At 49.3% G+C, this 23,509-nt stretch overlaps 1 protein-coding gene across 7 annotated transcripts in view; it reads left to right on the forward strand.

The window, feature by feature from the left end:
* Nucleotides 1–21,906, forward strand: part of VPS13B (vacuolar protein sorting 13 homolog B) — a 3,421,660-nt gene extending 3,399,754 nt beyond the window's left edge. For all 7 annotated transcript variants that reach the window (XM_069621427.1, XM_069621422.1, XM_069621424.1 and 4 more), the window contains one exon: nt 20,522–21,906. In XM_069621427.1, coding sequence (XP_069477528.1) covers nt 20,522–20,770 — 249 coding nt within the window. In that variant the 3' untranslated portion in view covers nt 20,771–21,906. The remainder of the gene's footprint in view (nt 1–20,521) is intronic.
* Nucleotides 21,907–23,509: the final 1,603 nt, after the last annotated feature.

The raw sequence follows: 23,509 nt of genomic DNA on the forward strand, positions 1-23,509 counted from the left end.
AGATATGGCGCCGACCCGAAGTGATACGTGCAGTTCCAGTTCCAGTAAATGGCAGGTTAGTTCTGGATGAGCGCTCGGGAACTATCTTTGCATACGCTCATTCAATGTCTTTGGGCCTCATTACACGGACGGCGGTAAGGGTTAACGGTCACCGTTAATGGCAACGGTGACCGTTAACCCTTACCGCCGTACTACGAGGTCCCTTTGCGGGTTGGAGGAATTAATGCCTGCTTCTTGCAGGCGTTAAAATCCAACCCGCTAAGGGTCCTCGGAGCTAATTACGGCACCGCAAAATTGCGGTGCCGTAATTAGCGCCTTCCCCATTTCCATAGAGCCCTATGGGGCAGAAATGGGAATGGGGAAGGGCAATGGCGGAAAGGGGATTTACCGCCCCTCCAACCTTGGAATGGGGCGGTAAATCCCCTTTCCGCCAAGGCGGTGCCGGTATTTTACCGGCATGAGCCATGGCGCTAATAGCGCCATGGCTCACCGCCTACCGTGTAATGAGGCCCTTTGTCTTTTTTCCCCATAGGGGCCGGGGTCCGGAAAATGCCTGGAAGCGGCAAGACCCGAAATGAAATGGGAATGACCCAACAGGTAAGTCTTATTCCCTTCCTTCTCTCACCTCTTATTCTTGTCTTTTTCTCTAGGCTCTGGGAAGTGGCTGTGTATCCGGATGATCGCTGCTGAAGATGGAGGAACCCAGGAAAGGTGAGTGAAATGCAGCGCTGCAGCGATCGTAACGAAATGCTTTTAAAAATAATGTCTTCCCTTTCAGGATCGTCGGTGATGTCTCCGTGGTGCAGATTTAGCAGGTAAGGTCTCTTGTCTCCCTTTGCAGGTGACCCAGGATGCTGACAGGTGTGGCTGAAGTCCACATGCAGGAGCTGACACAGTGAGCGTCCAGCTGCGAGGAGCAGAACAACGCGAAGCGTGAGTTGCTGATCGGGTGTGGTTTAAATAGCTTTGGAAGAAGTCCCAAGTGTATCCTTCCTCCGATCAGGTATGTATCCTTCCCCGACCACACCCGGGTGGAAAGTAGTCCCACAGGTAAAGTAGTTCCATTCAGGCCTCAAGAGGGCCTGGATGTGGCGGCATGGTCTGCATCAGGTAAGTGCACATTAAAACACTTGAACACATGTCTAGCTTTATGAGCCTGGCGCCTAAGGCGCCAGGACAGAGGTCCAACATGAGCCTGGCGCCTAAGGCGCCAGGACTGCGTCCAAAGGGCCCCAGCTTGGGCCCGCTGGCACTCCCCTGGGGGAAATGATGCCTGCCTCTGGGGTTGCTGGGTCGGACCTGGCTCCTTGGAGGTAAGCATCATGACACATACCATTTGACATCCAATATGTCTCTCTTTGTTTCAATGTTCATACAAGATACACTGGTTTTGCTTGGTTTTAAACTTCCACTTCTAAGCTTAATTTATGACTGGTCTTCTTATTTGCAAGGTTTTCACTCAGACATTAGTGAAAACCTTGCAACAGACAGTATTCAACAGACAGTATTCAACAGACATTGGTTTAAGGTTTTCATTCAGTTCGATATTCTATAGGCACGGGTTGTACTCAACACACTTTCCATTCAACCGATGGGGTAATGTTGATTTAATATGGTTGCACTTGTGAAGGTTTTCATTCAGTTCGGTATTCAATAGGCACAGGTTACTCTCACAACACACTTTGCATTCAACCCGCGGTGTAATGTTGCTTTAATATACTTCAACCGAAATGTCCTCTATCCAGAGACTTTCGAGAACATGTTTCCTTAAACAAGCGACCACTCCGATACAAAAAGTTCAAACACTCGTGCACCAGGTTTCTCATTGGCTAGAAACTCACTGGTTGCGTTCGTAGACTTCCCAGCAGTGTGTATCACACAACCCCCTGCTTTCCACCCGTGTCGACGTCACTGCTCAGGGAAACAAGCACCTTGAACACAAAAGGGATTGCCTCTCCACACGGCTCCCTTTGCAGCGTTCCGTCTGCTCCACCGAGCCCCAGCTCCCATGCCACGCTTCAAAAGACTGTCTTTCTCTGCAGACCTCAGCGTCTCGGCAGGCTTCAAAATGATGGTTCTCTGCTGCTCCTGTCGCTCCTCCAAACCCAGGTCTCCCTGTTGTCTCTTCTGCTGCTGGGCTGGTCTCCTTTGATCCACCTGCAGCCCCTTGACAGGCAGCAGGTGTGGATGTTCAATCAGTCCTGCCTGACTGCAATTAACGGACATGCCTGATTTTTACAGCTCTTAGTAGCAGGCATCTTCCTCGTCCCAGTACCAAAGGGGTACAAGAGTGTGGTCTTCATTGTTTCTAGTTGCCTCTTCTTCGTCCCAGTACTGTCAAGTGTCATGTGCGGGAAAATTAGGGGTACTGGCTTATAACAGCCCATGAAGGTTGGGGGAAGTGTTGGGTTCATCATCATTAACAGGGAAAGGGGGATATCATGTCTCGCCCATCTTAGCCTTAGTTCTCTTCCACTTCTTTCAGGTGTGTGTGGGCTGATGATATTTTCCATAACTTTCTAGGGCCGGGTAACATGGATAACAATATCCCATAATTGCCTCTGGAATAGAGGACTCTTCGTTGAAGGGAAAGGCTGAATACTGCGTCTCGTCTGAGAACATCTAATTTCCAATCCATAAGAACCCTCCACCCATATGATCCTCCCTCGCTTCACTACCCCCAGGGTCAGGGTCCAAAAGTGAAGGCTTTCCATGGCCACCTGTGTAGAGGATTTAAGGGGAGTCGATGTGAGGACGCCTTCGGGTTTCTCACAGTACTGGTGCATGAAAAAAGAATCTGTACTGCCTTTACCAGCCCACCAGCACCTTAACAAGCCCCTACTCCTAGCCTTAATATGGTCATGAAAAGTTGAGAGCTATTTACTCTACATGTCACTAACATCTGATATCTGGTCGTGGCATCCAATGGACATGTGCAATGCTTTACATGTCAAGGGCACTTCATAAATTAAAGTATATGGTTCAGTGCTGCAAACCTATTAGAAGTATGGACAGGATAGGGTAGAAAGGAACAGGGAAACGGATGAGCTGCATGAAAATTCCCATTAGTATTTTTATTTATTTATAGCATTTATAAAACGCCCAAACCCTCGGGTATCACAGCGTTTGTTACAACATATTCATTCAGTTACAGGGACAGTAATTGGGTACATTGAGGACATCAGTCATATTTGTCAAAGAGCCAAGTTTTGACAAGTTTTATAAATGCAGAGTATGACTGTTCATTTCTAAAGGACGAAGGCATACTGTTCCACAGAATGGGGGCAGCAACTGTGAAGCTGGAACCTCCCTCCCTTTTGCTCTAGTACCGTGCAATGTCAAGAGATATGCTGGCACTGGATCCTAAAGTACATTGTAGTGTTTTTTGGGTAATGATGTCATTAAGGTAAGTTGCTGCATCATTGTAGATACACTTGTGAGCCAGGGTTAGAGTCTTAAAGTCAATCTGCGCTTTTATGGGCAGCCAATGAGCATCTCTTCTGGTGGAAGAGGTGTGGTCGCAGGGTTTTATTCCAAGAGCGGCTCGTAGGGCTTTATTCTGTAGTAGTTGTAGTTTAGAAAAGTTTGTAGCTGAGGTGCCCAGGAGGAGAACATTGCTATTGTCCAATTTGGAAAGGATCAGAGCTTGCGGTAGTGTCAGGTAATTGATTGGTGACAGGAAATGTCTGTTGAGCTAGATGAGTTTGGAGGTGTACGCTGTGGAGGAGGATAGGGCATCAATCTGACTAGACATTGAAAGATCAGCTTCTAGGCAGAGTCGGAGCGTTTTTATCTGTTTCGATACTGACATGGCTGTACCATCAATGCAGATGGAGGTGTAATTGTTGTCAAGAGATTTGAGACGGGCGGGCGAGCCCACCATGAGGAGCTGTTTTATTGTCATTGAGGGAGAGGCTGTGTGTAGCCGTCCAGTTTTGGATGGTGCTGTAGACTTGGTTGATTGTAGATGGAGGGAGTAGCTTTAAAAACTAGCATGCATGTCCCTGTAGAGGGAGAGTGGAAAGGAGAAAATAACAATTCAGGATTCCACAAGGCAGACCTGACAATAAGTCAAAATATTTATTACTTACTGTTATGTTATCTGGGCATTTGTAGGGCATTAAACCGCCATGTGTATGGCATGGTCGTGCTCTGGGCTGGCCTGGGATTCCATCTGACCATTGTCTGACGTGGCACAGGGAATTGCAACATTCGCTCAAGAGGTGGTGTTTCATCCGTGAGCGGGTTAAAGTGCTGCATAAATCTGGTTAGAATGTAAATGACGCTCTCCTGAGGGAAAGCAAGCAGGCCTTTGTTGAAGTGTGACGTGACGATTTTGCCATAAATTCTGACATACAAACCCAAGCACATTTCATTTTTGTAATGAAAAAATGTGTCGGATGATCAAGTACTTTAAATATGTTTTCCAAGTTTGTCATAGGGCTAGTCTTATGGATCAGCAGTTCAAATGCTGTTGGGAAAATTCAGTCCTAGTTCAAATGCAATTCTCTTTATATTACTTGTCAGCTTCTTACATTTCTGCATGTTCTCTTTCTCGCAGTTACCACTGCCTTAGATGTACAAGGGACTTTGACTAATGGTTAAAACTTTATGAATGTCCAAGGGACTTTGCTGCACTAACCCTTCCCTCCTCCACATTGCCAATGTTCCAAGTACCTTTTGTCTCAGTTACAGCCATCATCATTTCTCTACATCAGTGTACCACAAATCCCAGCATGCGCTATTCTTGCTCTCTTTAACCTACTCAGGCCCTGCAGGAATTTTTCAAATGCAGCCATCAGCGTTTCACCTGCCCTCATGGCTGTGACTGCTGCCAGCCCCAAAGGTTTCTCGTCCACTCTTTGTTTTCCTCATCCTCCATCCTTCACCACTGTATCTGTGGGTCTGCCACCCTCTCTCCAACTTGAGCATGCCCCCCCCCTTTCTCCATCCTCCATCCTCAGTCGCTTTACCTTCTCCTGGCCTGGAGTTCCTATAGCAACTCTTATCTGTCTGCTCGTACAGCATACCATTATCTCATTCTCGCTCTCAGCATTCTGCGGTGTTGCTGCTCTTTCACTCCACCTTTTGGTCGTCTGCTTCACTTCATCATTGCTGCCAATGAGGGATTCAGTACTCGACAACTGGCCACTAGTTATTCTCTGTTGGCTCGCACCCATTCTCACAGCACCCCTGTGAAGCTCATGCAGCACCCTTGCAGGGCTATTTCTCTCTTCGTAGACTCCCATCCTCTGTTCTCTCCAGTTTCTGCCTGTACTGCAGTGCAGCAGTTAGCAACAAGTGTTCACAGACATGGAGGAAAGACTGCATATGATGGTACTTGAGCAACGCCTGCAATCAATTGATTGCAATGTCCTCCTCTGTCTGCCTTTCCCAACGTACACTAGGCACGCAACGTCATTGAGCGAATCGTGTTCCTGCCCTCCTCCGAAATGTGAGCTGAGGGGAGGGGCTGAAGCCCGATTAGCTCAATGGTGTTGTGCGAAATCGTTTTTTATTAAGACATAGAGGGGAAATGAGCCTTTTCTGAAACCAGCAGCTTTGAAGTGTTACTGTGTTTGTGCAGATAAATGTCTTCGCACAAACACAGCAACACTTTAAAGCTACTAGTTTCAAGAAAGGCTTCCCTCACCTCCCTGGCTAACAAAAATCAAATGCACACATCAGCCCCCTCCCCACGGATGTGAGCGAACATATAACAACGTTCTATGTTCTTTCACATCTGAGGGGAAAGAGCTGATGTGCACACTTGCTTTTGGGCTTTCTGCACAAAACACCCAGACTCGCTTGTAGTGGAAAACGTCGCTTTATTGTGACAGGCCACAGCTCACAAAATAACGCTACCTGGCACCCTAGCCTTACAGACTAACAAAACTGTATTAACAACTTGCCAAATAGATTTAATGATAAAACACTTTCAATTCCCCCAACAATTAAATAATTAAATCAGTTCAACTTCCTCCCTACCTATCCCCTGTTCCCTACCGTCTCCTTACCATCTTCTCAAGCCTTCCTTCCCACTTTCTCCTCGGGGCCATGCCACTCCATCTTCAATACCTGTTCCCATCTTTTTACCCCTAGTGTAGCCCATTCGTGCAAACAGCACCAACCCCATCCATTGTTCTACCCTCCCCCCTCATCCAAAGTGGGCAGTGCCCCCGGCAACAGAAAAACTCTCCAGTGAGGTGTTTTCTGCCCCACCCCTACCATTCCTCCTTCTACCTCCAACTCTTTACTATCTCCTCCACTTGCAAAGTCATATCCTACAGGTAATAACTTTTCCTAAAAACTGACAAGTGAACCCCATCCTCCCGGAAAACCACAAAATCCTTGTGCACTATTTCTCTGTGATCCAGAAAACTCACTGCCGCCAAACCGCAAAATTCTACCATCTCTCTGTTTTTCTTCCTAGTACGCTCCACCGCTCCTTCACTTACCGCTCACCTCCAAACTCTCCTTGGCAACAACTTTGTCCATACTACCCTTGCCTTGGGCCATATCTCCAGAAGCTATACCAGATCTATCTATCTTCCTCAACAGAGCCACACCTGTGTCTCGCAATAGATCTTTCTCTCCTGCGTGTATTATCAACCCATCTGGGATCCCATAGCGTTCCTTGAGCCCCGCCAACATAGGCAGCAGCTGATCCCAACAAAGCCCCCCTAAACCCGACCACCTCACAAGCGCCACCTTGTAACTGCACCCCAAATGAGTGCCAAAAACCCTTTTCTCTGCCTCTTTCCCAGCCCACTTCACAATTGAATGACCGACAATCCAAATCTGCGGCATCTCAACTGACCTTCGCGCCATACCTGCAAAAGAAAATTACATTGTCATTTCAATCCCACAACATCCTGAACCCCCCACCATCCCTCCCCTTTTGCTCGAGGTGCCCTCCACCAGGTAGCCCCATTTCCCAGGTCCCTAATACACCCTATATATTTCACCGACCCAAACTTTTAACCTTATCCTCCGATAACCCCAACCAGCTGCCTTCAGATGCCACCCCCATCATGAACAAATGCGTACCAAACTCCTCCGCCTTTTCCCCCACTGCCACCAGCGCCTTCCTCAATACACCCAACACTTTGGCCGACGACACTACAGCCCCATCCTCATGCTTGAAAACCCCTCCAAAGTTCCACCCACCCAATTCCTTCCAGGCCAAAGCTGTCCTAATCTGGTACAGCTCCTTACTGCCCCACCCCAACGTCACCCAGCATCCTTTTCCCTTTTGGTCTGTCTTAGACCGCCTGATCTTAATATCCACACCCAAATCTAAGAAATAAATGTCCTCCCAGTGCAACCCACCTACCCCTCCTTTCCGCCCTACCAGAGTTGCCGAGACCCGCCTCCTTCTATCCTCCTTCCTCCTATTCTCCCTCGCCCAGCCCTCTAACATCCTGCTTGCCATTTCCCCCCCGCTCGGCTGAAAACCCCAAAACCACATCCCATAAAAAGCAATGCCAGCCAGTTTACCAGTCATTGTTGCCTTCGACCAACCCTACTCCATGCACCCCAAATGAAAATCGACCACATCATCCCTTCTGCGTTCCTCAGCATCCTCTCATCCCGACCAACTCTGCGCCCCCTCTATAAATTCCACCCATGCCCTCCTGTATGCCGTCCTTAATGCTGGGGTCAGCGAACCCTCCACTAGAGATAACACTCTCAATCTCCTATCTTCCACTGCTCCTCTGGAAACCGCTTCCCCCTCTGCTCCGCTCCTGGTGCCAGGCCACGGAATCTCTGCCATTGAAAACGAGATAATGCATCAGCGATGCCATTATCCTTCCCCGGCAAGTGCGTTGCCCTAAACACCACATTCCATTCCATGCATCGCAACACAAACTCCCTCATTAACCTCGCCACCCTCTGGTCCCTAGCCGACTGCCTGTTTACCACATTGACCACGCATTCATTGTCGATATTAAAATTCACTTTCTTGTTCTTAAAATCCCTTCCCCACAATTCCATAGCCACTAGTAAAGGCAAGAATTCCAGAAAAGCTATACTTCTTCCTTCTTGAAGCCATCTCTCCGGCCACTTCTCCACGCTCCATCTGCCCTCCCAGAAAACACCAAAACCACCCGCGCCTGCCGCATCTGAAAATAACTACACTTCCCATGACACAGGATCCCCTTGGAGCCACATGGACACCCCGTTAAAACCCTCCAGAAAACGCAGCCAGATCCTACAGTCTTCCCGAACCACTCATGGCACCCTTATCCGATGATGTGGGCTCCCGCCATCGACCGTGACATGTTCCTGCAAAAAGTACGCCCCGGTGCCACTACCTTGCATGCGAAATTCAAATGTCCTACTAGTCTCTGCATTTCCACTAGTGTCATTTTTCGGGCACCTACTGCCTTTTCAAGCAGAACTACCAGACTTCTCACCTTGTCGTGTGGCAAGCGTGAGGTCATGGCCCCCGAGTCCAATTCGATCCCTAAGAAGCTTAACACCACTGCCGGACCTTCCATCTTGTCCTCCACCAACGGCACCTCCAACTCCTGCGTCAAAGCCTGAAAGATCCCTAGCATCTCTTAGCACTCATGTTCTTTGCCCGCCCCACTAATGAACAGGAAATCACAGCCCCACAGCTTAGACGTCCCGTGTACAGAACCTTGTCCTGATGATGGGCGTCCCAAAGATGAGGCTCATTTAGCCCAATTCTAAATGGCCGAAACACCTGGTGTAGACATACTACTCCCCGAATTCACAGCACATTGATTGCTGTTCACACATGAAAAATCTTATCTGTTGCCTCTTAGTTGTTTTTGTTGTCTTTAGAATTCCACTTTGAATTGTTTCACAATTGAACTGTGTCTGTTTTGACAAACCTCCACAGAGGTTGGGTTTGTTGCACACACACCATTTTCAACGTTGTCCCGAGCATTGGGGGTAAATGGTGTTTTAAAGCATTTACGTTTATGTTCTGTTATGGTCCAACAAACCATTGATGATGTCTATTCTCTCTCTGTAAATTGTGTTGTTGTGTTTTTGACTAATGCAATTACAACATAAAAAGTCCTCTAGAGATCTTTCTCTATGATAACAATTTCGAAGAGTCATTTTTTCAAACCAATTGTGGGAGCCCTTCGTGTATGAGTACCCTTGAACCTATTCATTGGTGTATTTTGTTTCCGAATCATCCAAATAATACAATACCCTTTCGAAACCCGAGCTATATATGAAGACCCATTGCAAGAAAGAACTAAAGAGCTCAAACAAGGCACAAGAAATTGCGCAACCCATCTGTAAGGCCTTATCTATGTAAATGAGGTCCTCAAATTGCAGTCCCAACAGCCAGAAATCCTCTGGGTGCACCGGCAGCAACCTGAAAGCCGCCTTAATGTCACAACTGGCCATGAAGGCCCCGCGCCCTGCCTTCCTCACCAATCCCACCGCCTGATCCACACTCACGTAAGCAATCCCACGCTCCTCCGCGGCAATAAAACCTTTTACCAACATGCCCTCTGGCCATGACAAATGGTGTATTAACCTGAATTCCCCCGGAACCTTCTTGGGCACGACACACAGTGGGGATACCACTAAATCCCCCGGCAGATCAGCAAATGGCCCTACTTGCCTACCAGCTGTTATCTCCTTGCCCAATTTCTCTCTTACCACTTCGACATTTTCCCTGGCTGACTTCAAATTCTCTGCCCAACGACGCACCCTTGGACCTGATAACCCAATCTAAAACCATAATGAAAACCATCTCCCAAGATCTCCGCCCCCTCCCTACCGGGCAAAATTCAAGGCACTTCTCCAGCACCTCCACCTTAACTGGAGTAAAAGCCTTTCCCCACAACCCCCCGCCCTGCTCCTCGCCCTCTCCCTCTGTCCCCCTGCTGGAAACACTGCTGCATTTGTGTCTAACCCTACATACCGTTCTTATGCAGCCGTCCTTGTTAAAGGCCCAGCATGCCACTGAGGGCTGACCTCTGCCTCCTCCCCCACCCCCTCGTGGGTGGGGCGACCAAGAAAGGGCCAGAAAGGCACAGGCAAACCACTTGCTGTGTGTAACGTTGGAGCCGGCCTCGTCGGCACCATCCACTGCAGCCAGAGATCCATGTCTATCTCACCCCAAACTGCCTGGCTGTCCTCTGCCATCCTTGCCCTGAATTCCTCCTCATAGCGCACCCACGCGAAACCCCCGAAACTCGTAAATGCCTTTCTAATCACATCCATGTACTTTAATAGTGCCACACATCTCTCTGGGAATTTCTCATAATAGACACTCGGATAGATAATAGAAGTCGACGTCCAATTCTCGATCATCACCGGTATCATTGGACGCGAAGCAAACTCCCTCTCCTCCTCCTTAGAACCCTCTTTGGCTCTCACCTCCCTATGTAGCAGCTTGACCACGTCCACAAATTCCCCTGCCCATATCTTATCCTTTGTTGCTTTCATCAAATATGCTCCCAATGGTTTCGTAATGCCCATGTATGGCAGCTTTTTCTCCTTTTCCTTTCCCTCTGCATCCTTCTCTTTTGGAGCCTGCCCTTCGGGGGTCAAGGGCTCAATCGCCCTGTCTGTCTGCACCTCCACCGAAGAAACCTTCTTCTCCCCAACCAAGGCCTCCATAGCCTGCAAGCCAATCTCTTTTCTCTCCCCTTGCACCTTTGCCTCTTCCCGCCAACCTCGTGTCCCCCCTCTGCTATGCCGCTGACCATTCACCTTCCCGCTCACCTCTTTCTGCCATGCCTTCGCCCGTCTGCAGCCTGGCCTCCACTCCAACGCTCCTCATCTCCTTCCTTACTGGGCTCCTGCTGCGGGGACAAAACATGTCAACAGTCTCACCCAGCCAGTTCCCCCCGACCTATTGCCCCCCAGTCCTGTTGCTCCTGACTTTCACTTTCCCACCTTAAACCCCTTCTCGCCCTATGCCTCCTCCTTACAACACTGTACCCTTCATCCTCCCACTGCCCCACGTATTCTCCCACCCCTTCATCATCCCCCATGTAATACCATGGCTGTTGCGAGCCCATGCTCGGGCCGGGCAGATCCTCCTCTCGTGAGCCTGGGGCGTCTACCCCACCACTCCTTTGATGTCTTTTCGGCAGAGCCGTGGAAACCCCTTCCTGGTCCTCTTCTCTCGGGCGAAGGGTCCTCTCCTCCACCCTTCGGTCCCCCGTGATAGGGACTGTACTGCACCCTCTAGATTGTCCACGCAAATCCTGTGGAGGGGTCGTTCTCAAGCCCTCTCTCGACTCAGCCTCTGCCATAGTGGGGGCGTACTATGCCCTCCACCTGAAATCCTCCTAACCGGGGAGGCCGTTCTGCTCCTCTCCCTTACCTCACTAATCGAGGAGGACCACTCTCTCCTCCTCCCACCTGCACTCTTCTACAGGTATTTCCCTCCCTTACCCCTCTGCCCTGTTGCCGCTCTCTGCACCCCAGCACCCCCCCCACCTGCCCTGCACCTTTCTGCAACCTCATGTCAACCACCTCTTCCACTGGGTCGGTCTTTGTCCCCCAAACCCCTACCGGACCCCTCTGCTCCCTCACCAACCCCTTTTGACGCTCTCCTGGGCATCTCACTCCTACTCCTCCTGGCCCTGCTATCCCAAGATTCCCTACTCCCCGCTGCACGGCTGCATGCCACCACTGCCGCAAGGGCCCCATCCGCCGCAGCTCTCTGCTGCGGCCTCCCCCCATCATCCTGTTTCTCCCCGTAACCTCCTGCACTGCCCCTTCAAGCTGGGCCTTAGACGCCCTGCTGATAATTGCCAGGGCCTCCCTCAAAGCCTGGGCATCGATCAGCCCCTTCTTTTTTGCTCCCTGACCAACCATCTTGCGGAAGCAGTACTGCTAATTACTTGCGCACCACCCTACTGAACCCCCAAAATGCTAGCCCCCGAGCCGATTACTCCCTTAGAGCACTGCCCCACAAGGGGAAGAAAGCTTCTTATTTGAAGCCTAGGAGCTCCCTGTGCTAACAGCCAAAACACAGAATAGCCCCTTATAAAAAAAAGCTCACTACTAGATAAGAAAATGCTTGGCAGCTCACTAAAATTACCTATTCCACCTACCGTGGAGGCAAGCCCACTTGCCTGCTTTCTTTTTATTTATTCATGTATTTTTATTTCATATATATATTTCTGAGGCTTGTGGAATCTGCTTAGATCACATGCTGTGCATAGGCCGACATCTAGTGGAAGCTGCGGAGTATTACAGTTTGCTTTTCGAAACTCGAAAATGGGCGTCGACACAGGGCGTGCCAGTAATACTATCCCTAGTGTGACGTCCACTGTACCCAAGATCCCTCACGCGTCTAGGATCCTCAGATTGTTTTTTTCGGCCATACTGGTCGGAAGCATTTTGCGGAGTCCCCTGGCCTTAGCCATACTTTTGCTAAAAATTTAAAAATAATAATCTATTGACATCCTTCCACACCCCAACGTCGAACTTCGACACTCGACGCCGGCTGGAGAAGAAATCAACCGTCGGCTGCTGCACGACGGATTTGGGCCTCGGAAGGCCGCTGGCCTCAGCCCGGGCCTTGGAAGGCCTCTGGCCTCGGCCCTGCAAGTAGGGAGAGTGGGGGGTGGTACATACTCTACACTCTTGGTATATAGGTACACCTTATACATTTCCTACACTTAACAGCCCGCTGCCTCAAGGTGCGTATGGAGGGTACCCCTTTTCAATTCTGCCCCAAGTGCAATCGCAAATACCCTTGGGTCGACGGGGACGCCACGTGCAATCTCTGCTTGCCGAGGGACCACCCCGAAGCGAACTGCAGAGCGTGTAGTAGGTTTAAACCTAAGACACTTAAGGACCGTTCGACGAAGCGTTGGGCCCACCATGCCAGGCAGGCGGCCATGGCAGCGGAGGGCGCCTTCAGCGACGGCAACGACGCCGTACTTTCGGACAGCGAGGGCATTACGGCGTCGAAAGACAGCCGAGTGCAGGTCCCGACCTCGGAAGGTCGTCCGGCAGGGCGGCTATGGGGAAGACCCCCAGCGACACAAGCGCTTCACATACTACACACACTAAACACACTAAGTCCAACCAAGACTCGACGACGTCGAGTTCTCGGAAAGAGGCACAAACAGTCAACAGTCCGATTCGGTGTCCTCTGGGCGCTCTTGATCAAGATTGCCGCATGACTCAAGGCAATCACCCACTCTTGCCAAGAGTGCCTCGCTCCCTAGGCTAACAGAAGTTTGATCTTCGGAAGACGAAGACGACTTCCACCACCAGGCCGTGCTCCAGGAGTCGGAGCCCGCAGTTAAAACCAGTGAGGCCCCACGCTCGAAGGACAAGGACACCACCCCCAATCCTCGACGCCAGGCGTTGAAAAACTCCAGAGCCACTAAAGGACAGGGAAAACATTTTTCCACTTACGGGGAGGGGGGAAAACAGCAGAAGAAACAACCTTTGCACTCTTCCACGCCTGTGAAACACACCACTCCCCCTAAACAGACAGACAAAACCAGGTCTGCTGATATGTCTAAAACCAGCAAAGCTACTCAAGATAAATCCCATAGACTTGCTGAGAGAGTCTTTCCCAGTTCCGGAAAATGGTCCAGTGAAGACATAGATAGGGTCATGTCAAGAATGTCTTCTTTGGCAGATTTTTATGATAAAAATCCAGAACATTTCCTCTCGTATGATCCACAGGGGGCGACACCCTCAGGCTCTCCTGATCCTATCCCCCCGAGTAAAAAGCCCCGGTTTGAAACTCCGATGAGGTTAGAACCCTTCGAGGTACAACCATACGCAAGACCATACTCACTGTATCAAGGAGAGGCTTCCTTTTGTGAGGACCAAGAATTTGGTATGATAGAAGAGCAAACCGGAACGGGCTACTATGGGGATGATGAGGACCAGGAAGAGGAAGAGGAGTACCCGGAAACATACAGAGTAGATTCCCGGGTAGAGAACGAAGCCCTGGTTACCGACTCCCCGGTCGATAACCAACCCCTCTTAAACAAGGTTCTCGCACGCGCAGCAGAACATTTCCACATTGACACCCACAGTGTCCAGGAGGAAAGGGACTTCGCAGAAGAGTTAGTGGGAGAAAGGAGGCCTGTTGCCCAGACCATCCCTATCCTTAAGTCCATTCAGCGGAGAATAGATCCATCCCTGGTGAACCCGAACCTCACCAGAGCAGTCAATCCCAGGGTTGAAAAACTTTTCAGGGCGGCCCAGTCTGACACTCTCTATATAAGAGGACATCAGAAGCCAGACTCTCTAGTTGTCACCAACACTCGTAAGAGGGCTGGAACACCCTTGTCATCGTCCGAAGCTCCTCCCAACAAGGAGAGCAAAAAACTATACGGTTTCGGCAGGAAAGTAGCCTCAACATCCGCCTATCTTGCAAGGATTGCAAACTCCACCACCCTGTTGGCCAGCTACAACTGCCATCAGTGGGAAGAAGTCGCGGAACTCATAGCCTCTGCTCCTGAACCTTTAAAGGGCCAGTTAGCTCGGATTTCCGCAGAGGGTAGAGCCGTGTCTGGTTGCATTTTGAAAGCAACCTTCGACGCCGCGGACAACTGAGGCAGATTGATAGCAGAAGGCACTGTTATCAAAAGACATGCGTGGTTACGGCAGTCTGGTTTTAAGGCAGAAACCCAGGCATCATTGTTGGACAAACCGGTGGAAACCGATCTGTAAGGCGGTCGAAGACGCACTGAAGAATGCCAAGGACGAATACGAAACACTCAAGTCCCTTGGCCAGTTAACCAATAAACCCCCTAACCAGAGAGGGAATGGTAATTTTCGTCGACCATGTGGCCAAAATTCCCAGAGAGGATCTACCTATTCCCAAGGGCAGGGTACACAGTGGAACAACAACCAACAGTCTACCCAGGGTTACGGCAGGGGTAATAGGAGAGGTCGTGGTAAAGGCAGAGGCAGCCCCAACAAGGGAGGCGGCACGCCTCCACCAAAGCAGTGACGCTCAGTTCAGGATCCCTTCTCACACAACCCCAGTAGGGGGACGCATTTCCAACTTCACCCAGGCTTGGGAAGGGATCACATCAGACAGATGGGTGCTGTCAACAGTATCCACAGGATATTGTATAGAACTACTGCAGCGTCCCCGGAACCATCCTCCACGACAAAGAGTACACTCTTTAGAACATCAGAAGATTCTCCTCGAGGAGATCGCCATTCTGCTAGAAAAGGATGCGATAGAACTCGTCCCGGGACACCAGGTAAACAAGGGTATTTATTCAACTTACTTCCTTGTGCCAAAGAAAGATTTGACAATGCGCCCAGTATTGGATTTACGGCCTGCCAACAAGTATGTCAAGCCCCAAAAATTTCATATGACCACGCTACAAGGGGTAATCCCCCTCCTAAAAAAGCGATTACATGGCAACCTTGGATATGAAAGATGCTTATTTTCATATTTCCATGTTCCCAGCGCACAGAAAGTATTTGCGTTTCAAGGTGGACAGCCGACACTACCAATTCAAGGTACTGCCCTTCGGGATAGCTTCAGGACCAAGGGTATTCACCAAGGTACTGGCGGTGGTGGCTGCACACCTACGCAGGGAGGCAATCCCAGTGTACCCTTATCTGGACGACTGGCTCATAACGGGGGAAACCCCAGGAATTTGCAGGACAAACATTGAAAGGACTATCGACCTCTTTCACGAGTTGGGCTTCTCAATCAACGAGAAAAAGTCAAGCCTAGTGCCAAGCACCTCAAAACAATTCCTAGGAGCAATCCTAGATACCCAAGAGGGGTTGACCTTTCCTTCAGAAGAAAGAATTCGGAATATACTACTGCAAATTCCGCATTATCAGTCCGGTCAACAAATAACGGTACGCAAAGCAATGCGTTTACTGGGCATGATGGCGTCATGTATTTACCTGGTCCCCCACGCGCGCCTGCGCATGCGTCCCATGCAGGAATGGTTGGCGAAACAGTGGTCTCAGGCAAGTGGTCAGTGGGACGATCTAGTGGTCGTTTCACCAACACTGGTACAAAGCCTTCACTGGTGGACAAGAGAGAATCTCGCACAGGGGAAACCCTTTTACAATCCCGAGGTACAGGCAATAGTCACTACAGACGCATGCCTGACGGGGTGGGGAGCTCACCATCTCCACCACACAGCTCAGGGTCTCTGGTCTCACTCAGTGGCCAAGAACCACATCAACCTGCTAGAGCTTCTGGCAGTATTCAGAGCGCTTCAGGCGTTCGAGCCCCACCTACTAAACCTGTCAGTGCAAATCCGGACGGACAGCACAACAGCCATGTTCTACCTGAACAAGCAAGGAGGGACTCGCTCGCCAAATCTGTCCAAGCTTGCCCAGAAAATCTGGATATGGGCACTCAGACGGAACATCTTCCTGTCATCACAACATGTTCCAGGGGAGCTCAATTCCCTAGCGGATGCTCTGAGCAGAGACTCCCTCCCAGAGGAACACGAATGGGTTCTACACAGAGAGGTCGTAGAAAATATCTTCTCTCAGTGGGGTTTCCCCACTATAGACTTATTCGCCACAAGCGAAAACAGACAATGCCCAGGATTTGCATCCAGGTTCCCCCAACCAGACTCCCAGGGGAACGCCCTGTGGATGAACTGGTCAGGAATGTTTGCGTACGCTTTTCCACCAACTCCTCTCATCAGGAAAGTGGTGAACAAGATGAACAGAGAGTCGATGACGCTCGTCCTAGTTGCACCCATGTGGGCAAGACAACCGTGGTTTCCACACCTACGCAGGATGGCGGTGTGCGAGCCCATCAAACTTCCAGCCTGGTACAACCTACTGTCCCAGCACCAAGGTCAAACAGTGCACCAGCAACCCAACTCAATGAACCTGGCAGCATGGCTCCTGAGGTCATAGAGTTTGGACATCTCAATTTGCCACAGAGGTGTATGGACATCCTAAAGGAATCTAGGAAACCAAACACAAGGCACTGTTACTTTGACAAGTGGAAGAGGTTCGTTATCTGGTGCCAGAGTAGATCAATCAACCCGGTTGATTGCACTCCTTCCACTATTGTTACATACATGCTCCATCTGCTGGATGCAGGATTGGATTTTAACTCACTGAAGGTACACCTGGCAGCCCTGTCGGCTTACACCACTTCCCATAGCAAAGTTTTGTGGTGGAAAGTACCAGTAGTTAAAGCATTCATGGAAGGAGTAAAGAGACTTCACCCTCCTATTTCAAACCCACCACCAGGGTGGGACCTTAATGTGGTGCTAGCCAAGCTCATGGGCCCCCCTTTCGAACCCTAGCATAAAAGCAGTCTCAAACACCTGACTTATAAAACGGCCTTCTTAGTAGCTATTACTTCTATAAGAAGGGTCAGTGAAATTCAGGCTCTGTCAGTGCAGGATCCCTTCTTTACTGTCCATAAAGACAAACTGGTTTTACGCACTCACCCTAGGTTCTCACCTAAGTTTATATCTAAATTCCATGTAAACCAGTCCATCGAGCTTCCGGCTTTCTTCCAAGACCCACAAAGCTCGGCTGAGGTGAAACTAGACACCCTAGATGTGCGTAGGGCGGTCCTCTACTATGTAAATAAAACCAGACCGCTAAGAAAAACAGATAAACTGTTTGTCTCCGTAGCCACAGGCAGATTGGGGGATCGCGTCTCTAAAGGTGCCATCTCGAAGTGGATTATTAACTGTATCCAGCTGTGTTACTCACTCTCTGAAAGAACTCTGCCTTTCACGCCAAGAGCCCACTCTACCAGAGGCATTGGGGCCACTCTGGCTTTCATTGCAAATGTACCCCTTGACACCATTTGCAAAGCAGCTACTTGGAGCTCTATTCACACTTTTACTCAGCATTACTGCATTGACACCCATTCCAAGGCAGATACACAAGTGGGACAAGCGGTTCTAAGACACTTATTTGCTCATGACCCTTCTCACATCCCACCTCCTTCTTCAGGTACTGCTCGCTAATCTATGCACAGCATGTGATCTAAGCAGATTCCACAAGCCTCAGAAGGGATACATTACTCACCGTAATCGTATTTCTGATGCTTGTATCTGCTTAGATTCACATGCGACCCACCCTTCCTCCCCTCTGAGAGAAAGCGCATGATTGCTTGTAGTCTTACCTTTCTGTCTATCTGCTTGGATTATCTGTACTCACGCTACTCCTCATGCTACCTCATGTCAGAAAAAATACAATCTGAGGATCCTAGACGCGTGAGGGATCTTGGGTACAGTGGACATCACACTAGGGATAGTATTACTGGCACGCCCTGTGTCGACGCCCATTTTCGAGTTTCGAAAAACAAACTGTAATACTCCGCAGCTTCCACTAGATGTCGGCCTATGCACAGCATGTGAATCTAAGCAGATACAAGCATCAGAAATACGATTACGGTGAGTAATGTATCATATATATATATATATATATATATATATATATATATATATATATATATATATATACACACACATATTATTTTTTTTTTTACAGCCCGGCCCCCAGCTTGCTGCAAACCAGGCAAAGAAAATGCACGATAATATCCTGGCTCCTACCCGAACGTGATCTAATTTAAAATCACCCAATTGGCCACTGTAGAACGAAATACGTCCCCCACAGAGCAAACTGCGACGTTACCCTTCAAATATTAGTGTGCAGCCCTTTAAGGGCTCCGCACTGCCCTTTGGCGGCCGCTGCGCGACACCGCATGCAGGTCTGTCACAAACGAAAGCCACACAGCAGCCGGCAAACCGTCTCCGCGCTCCCGCCTACTACGCCCTTAGACAATACTCAAACCAGCCCCTTGGCCCTCCGACCCCCCCGCCAGCCCCCAATGCCCCAACAGCCCACAACCCACCTGGAGGCTGCCGGTCCCCCGAGGAGGGAAGCCGTGCTGCCTCACCCAGGCCCACCGACCGGACCCCACCAACTGCAGCACCCCGAGATTGCGAAGCCGCGTAACAATTACTTCCGTTACTTACGGGCCAATTTGCTACAAGGTATGGAGGTGACTTTATTTACAGTGCACCCCGCCAAAATCTGTAAAACCCACCACCGCACAAACCTTAACTCCCTTAACCGCACAAACCTTAACTTCCTACCTTGCACAGACAACTGTTAGCTAGCTAGCCCCCAAATCTACCTCACCTCAAACCAGCCACTAAATAGGCCCCAGTCAGGGAAGTCTCGGGAGCAGGCGACCTCGACAAAAGCACGTCCTAACCGTCACCTGCTCTCGAACCTTCCCTATTCCCTTAAATACCCCCTGGGGACACTCTATGCGCGGGCCGGCTCGCTGGTCTGTTCAGCGCCCAAAACTACTTTGCGTTCCCCCCGCAACCCTTTTGTTTGGCAGAGACATGCAGGAAGCCTTTTCTGAAAGTAGCAGTGTTGAAGGGCGTTGTGTTGTATCTCATAATGTATGCATGTGTGTATGTATGAATGAGTGAGTGAGTGTGTGTGAATGAGTGTGTGATGTATGGGGACTGGGTGCGCATGTAAATGAGTGAGTGTATGGTGAATGGGATGTTTAAGTGACTGAATGAGTAATTTTGTGTGCGCCTATGTATAATGCTGGGCTGCTACCATTTGATACTTGGGCCCCATGCCACACGACCCTTGGGGTTGAACAGAGGGGGTGGATCCTCCAAGTTTGCTACGGCCAGTTTAGAAAGTGGCCCCTCCCATCACCAGTTACCCCCCCCCACTCACCCCCAATGTAGGTTTTGTTGCACCCTTGACATACATTTACAGTTTTGGGGACAGAATAGCAGTACAATTACACCAGTTTATCTTAGACTTCGCACTGTCATGGATCATTCAATCATATCATTAACACTGGTGTGGCTGCACAAGAATGTCTTTTGCTTTTTTTACCTGAGCTTTTCTTGAAATGTTGGCCTTTTAATTGCCTACTGGTATGCTCTTGCTTTTTTTGCATCCTTTTCTGGGCCCACGTCTGATTCTCCCAGCCCTTGCCCTTTTTGCACACTATCCCCTACACACCACCTGTACAGTGCCATGTCCCTTATCTGCTGTCATGCCGGGCACTCAAGCCCCCCCTCCAGTGAGAGGGGAAATATCTAGCTAGCAGAGGTCAAGTCCTACAAGAAAAAGTGAGGGGACTCATTAACATACCAATTGAATGTGGTGTCACCAGAAGTGGGTATAATCAAGGTGCCCTCTAAAAAAGGAGGGGGGGGCTCCGTCCACCTGCGTGTATCCTCGACTTGAGCCCTGGTAGCTAGTTATGTTATGACGGTGTACGTGTATGCCCGGGGTCTGCCAGAGTTTACTTTGAGCATCAACATTTATTTGCCGGCATTTGTGAAGTGCGCCAGACATAGACGAAAATGAGGTAGTCGGGGTACACTCCCACCAATCAGAAATGCTAAACAAAAGTGAACCGGTTGTATCTGTGGACCGGTCTGCGCCTGCAGTGGGGGGGAGTACACAGCATGCGAAAGGTAGAATCTTCCCGACCATGCACGTCCTTTGAACTGGATTATATCAAATCATGTTATCTGCAGCAGCCTTACATCGAACTAAAGTAGCTATGCTTTTCTTTCAGGGTGACGGTGTTCGCGAAAGACTGTCCGAGCAACAGTATAGCCGCCTTGTGGACTACATCACACGAGCTTCTCATCACCTTGCTCCGAGCGCCTCTACCACGCAGACTGCACCGAACATCATTGCTGCGGAGCCTCCCCCCTCCACGGTGAAGACTTATCAGTACATTGTCGAGCCACATTGTGCAAGGGTTTTTATTAGCAAGTTCACAATGGTCAAAAATAAGGCCTTGCGGAAAGGATTCTGCTGATCACCACATGTTGCCTGAAAGCTCGTCTGCTGTGGAGACACGCGACCTCAACGACTAACACGCTTTAGATTACACTCGTATTGAGAATCTTTTGTTAAATGACATGTTTATTGCATGTAGTGTAAAATATTTAAATGTTTTTTACCAAATAGCTCCAGGTCTATGGGGTTAGTACTATCTTACAACCTGCCTCGAAAAGTGTCTGAGACTCATTTTGCACTAAATTCATCATCACTCGCTCCGTTTTATATGTACAAATGCACGTTCAATTGAGAGCAAGGTCTACAAATACCGGACACCATCCATTTTATTTGACAATGGTGAACATGCATTTTTTTTCACACATTCCGCGTCACATTCTAACCCATTGCCACTAAGTTTACGTCATGTGGGGATAAAGATCACCGGGAGATGAAGAAACAATGCAACATTGGAACTGACCATGAGCACTCGAAGCCACACTGACCCCGGTGCTCTAAAACTGGCAGAGGATTTGACGTCCAAGCCAGTCTGTCTTCATTCTTCATTAGAAGCACAAAATTGTTTCATTGAGATGAACGCCACGTCAGGAAAGAACACTTGTTATAATTGTCTGCTGTGGGAGGCCTTTTTTCAACAAAAACAGTGCATTGTAATTTATGGACAGATAACATTATTTAACATGTGTGGCTTATTGAGATTTCAGATATTGCACAAACATGACCAAAACCTTGCCATTGCACACATGTTAAACAGAATGGTGTAATTATATTTTTTCATCATGTTTTTTAAACCAGAAATCTCTTTTGACAAAATGATATAATGTCCTTGAATTGAGTGTGCTGCGTTGTAATGCGGCGATGCGGTAGAATGGAGTGAAAAGTATGCGCAGTCAGAATCCTGCTCTAATATGGGAACATGTCACTCCATTGATTTGTGCTTCCTAGTATGAAACCTTTCTAGCAAACGGTTGTTCACTGATTGTTTTTAAGAAAATATTTAAAAAAGAAATGTATGTATGTATTCAACATTATTTTATCGCAAACATGGAAGTCAGATGGTCCAAAATGTTTACTATTGCTGATTTTGCATATTATCTAAACAAATTGTAATATATCAAAATTGTGAAAAGAAATAAAACGGGAGTATTTCTACAATATGCCTTTTAAAATATTTGGTATCCGTTACATTTTCAGTACATCTGTGTTGCACAAGTTATGCAAATGTTTTAACGTGGTGGAGTGTCCAAGATGGCCGACGGAGTGGATGCCTAAACCGCAGCTCCGACAGCTGTTGCCCTGAATGCTCGTTTAAGACTGGTGATTCTCCCCCACGAGACATAGGGAGCCGCCAGAGGACATCCCGAAGAGCGGGGATCTTGATGGCACGGCCCTAACCAATAGGTGGCGGAGGCTTGGAGAGATGAGCTTTGTCACGTGACAGGCCTGACTTTAAGATGGTGGCCAGGACACCGATGGAGTGGTAACTGAGGAAACTCCGTCGGGAGACAGGGCACCTCCTCCTGTGTCTTCACCCTACACATCCACTGGATGACCTCCGGATGGGCAGCTTGATTTGGGCAGCCCCACCGCTTCCGGTGAGACGTGCTGCATGGGCCTCTGGACGCACTTGTGAGGTGGGGCGGGCACAGCAGGGGGGCGCCCGATTGGAGTGTGAGTGGTCCGGTGGATGACGGCTCGAGGCGGTTGGGAGGCAAAGAGGATCTCATTGGTGGCCAGTTTGGGGTCGTCCCCCATCCCCTTTTTTTGGTTTAGTGTGGCCGGCGGGCGTGAAATGAACACCCTTTGAGCCCCAGAACACCCCTGTGTGTCTCCCAGGAGCCTGCCTCCTGGGGCCAGGTGGAGAGGAGTGCCCTGTGCTAGAAGCTGGCGGATCCGCTGTTGACTCATCATGACTAAAACGAACAAGAACATGAAATCTATGATGACGAAGTCCTCTTCCACGCTGGTGTGGCGGAGAGGGGTACGGAAGCTGGCAGGGTTGTGGAGGGGAGGATGATTCCCCAGAGATCTTGACAAGAAGTGACATGGTCTCCATGATGAAGGACTTCAAGGAAGGCCTTTCAGAACTCCTGAAATCAGAGATGACAGCAAAGAAGGCCGGATTTACAGGGGCAGTCTCTGCATACACGAAGGATATAGCTGAGCTAGGGGCAAGGATGAGCCGAAACACTGAAGATTGAAGCCGAAGGAGTCATAAATGAGATTCAATCCATCAAGGACTGCAGTGAGGCCCTTCAAAGTAGGCCTGACAAATTGGAAAATATATCTGAGAATCTGAGGATTGAGTATCTGAAAGATGGAGCATAAGTGTGTGACAGAGGCTTTCTTGGTGACCTCTTTCAACATCTTTTAAAGGGTAGACCACCTACTACCAGAAAAATCGATCGAGTACATAGAACTGGGGTGGAGAGAGCGACCCCCACAGAGCCTAGATATGTCCTTGCCAAGCTGCACGACTTCTCAGTTAAAGAAGAAATCTTGAAGGAGGCTAGGAAATGGGGGAACATCGAGTTTAAAGGTCACAAGATACAGATTCTCCAGGATATCACACAGCTTACACTAGCAAAACACAGGAAGATGACTCATATCATGGATGCTGTAAGCAAGAGAGGCCTAAGATATCGCTGGGCATATCCTTTCGGGCTCCAGTTCAAAGGGGAGTACAAGGTTGTCATGATCGTGGATCCAGAGGAGGGTGGCCTCACTCCTGGGCCTGAACTTGGGGGCGTGGGGGCAG

Source organism: Ambystoma mexicanum, chromosome 5q, assembly GCF_040938575.1.
Source record: "Ambystoma mexicanum isolate Mex_15411 chromosome 5q, UKY_AmexF1_1, whole genome shotgun sequence".
Taxonomy (NCBI): Eukaryota; Metazoa; Chordata; class Amphibia; order Caudata; family Ambystomatidae; genus Ambystoma; species Ambystoma mexicanum.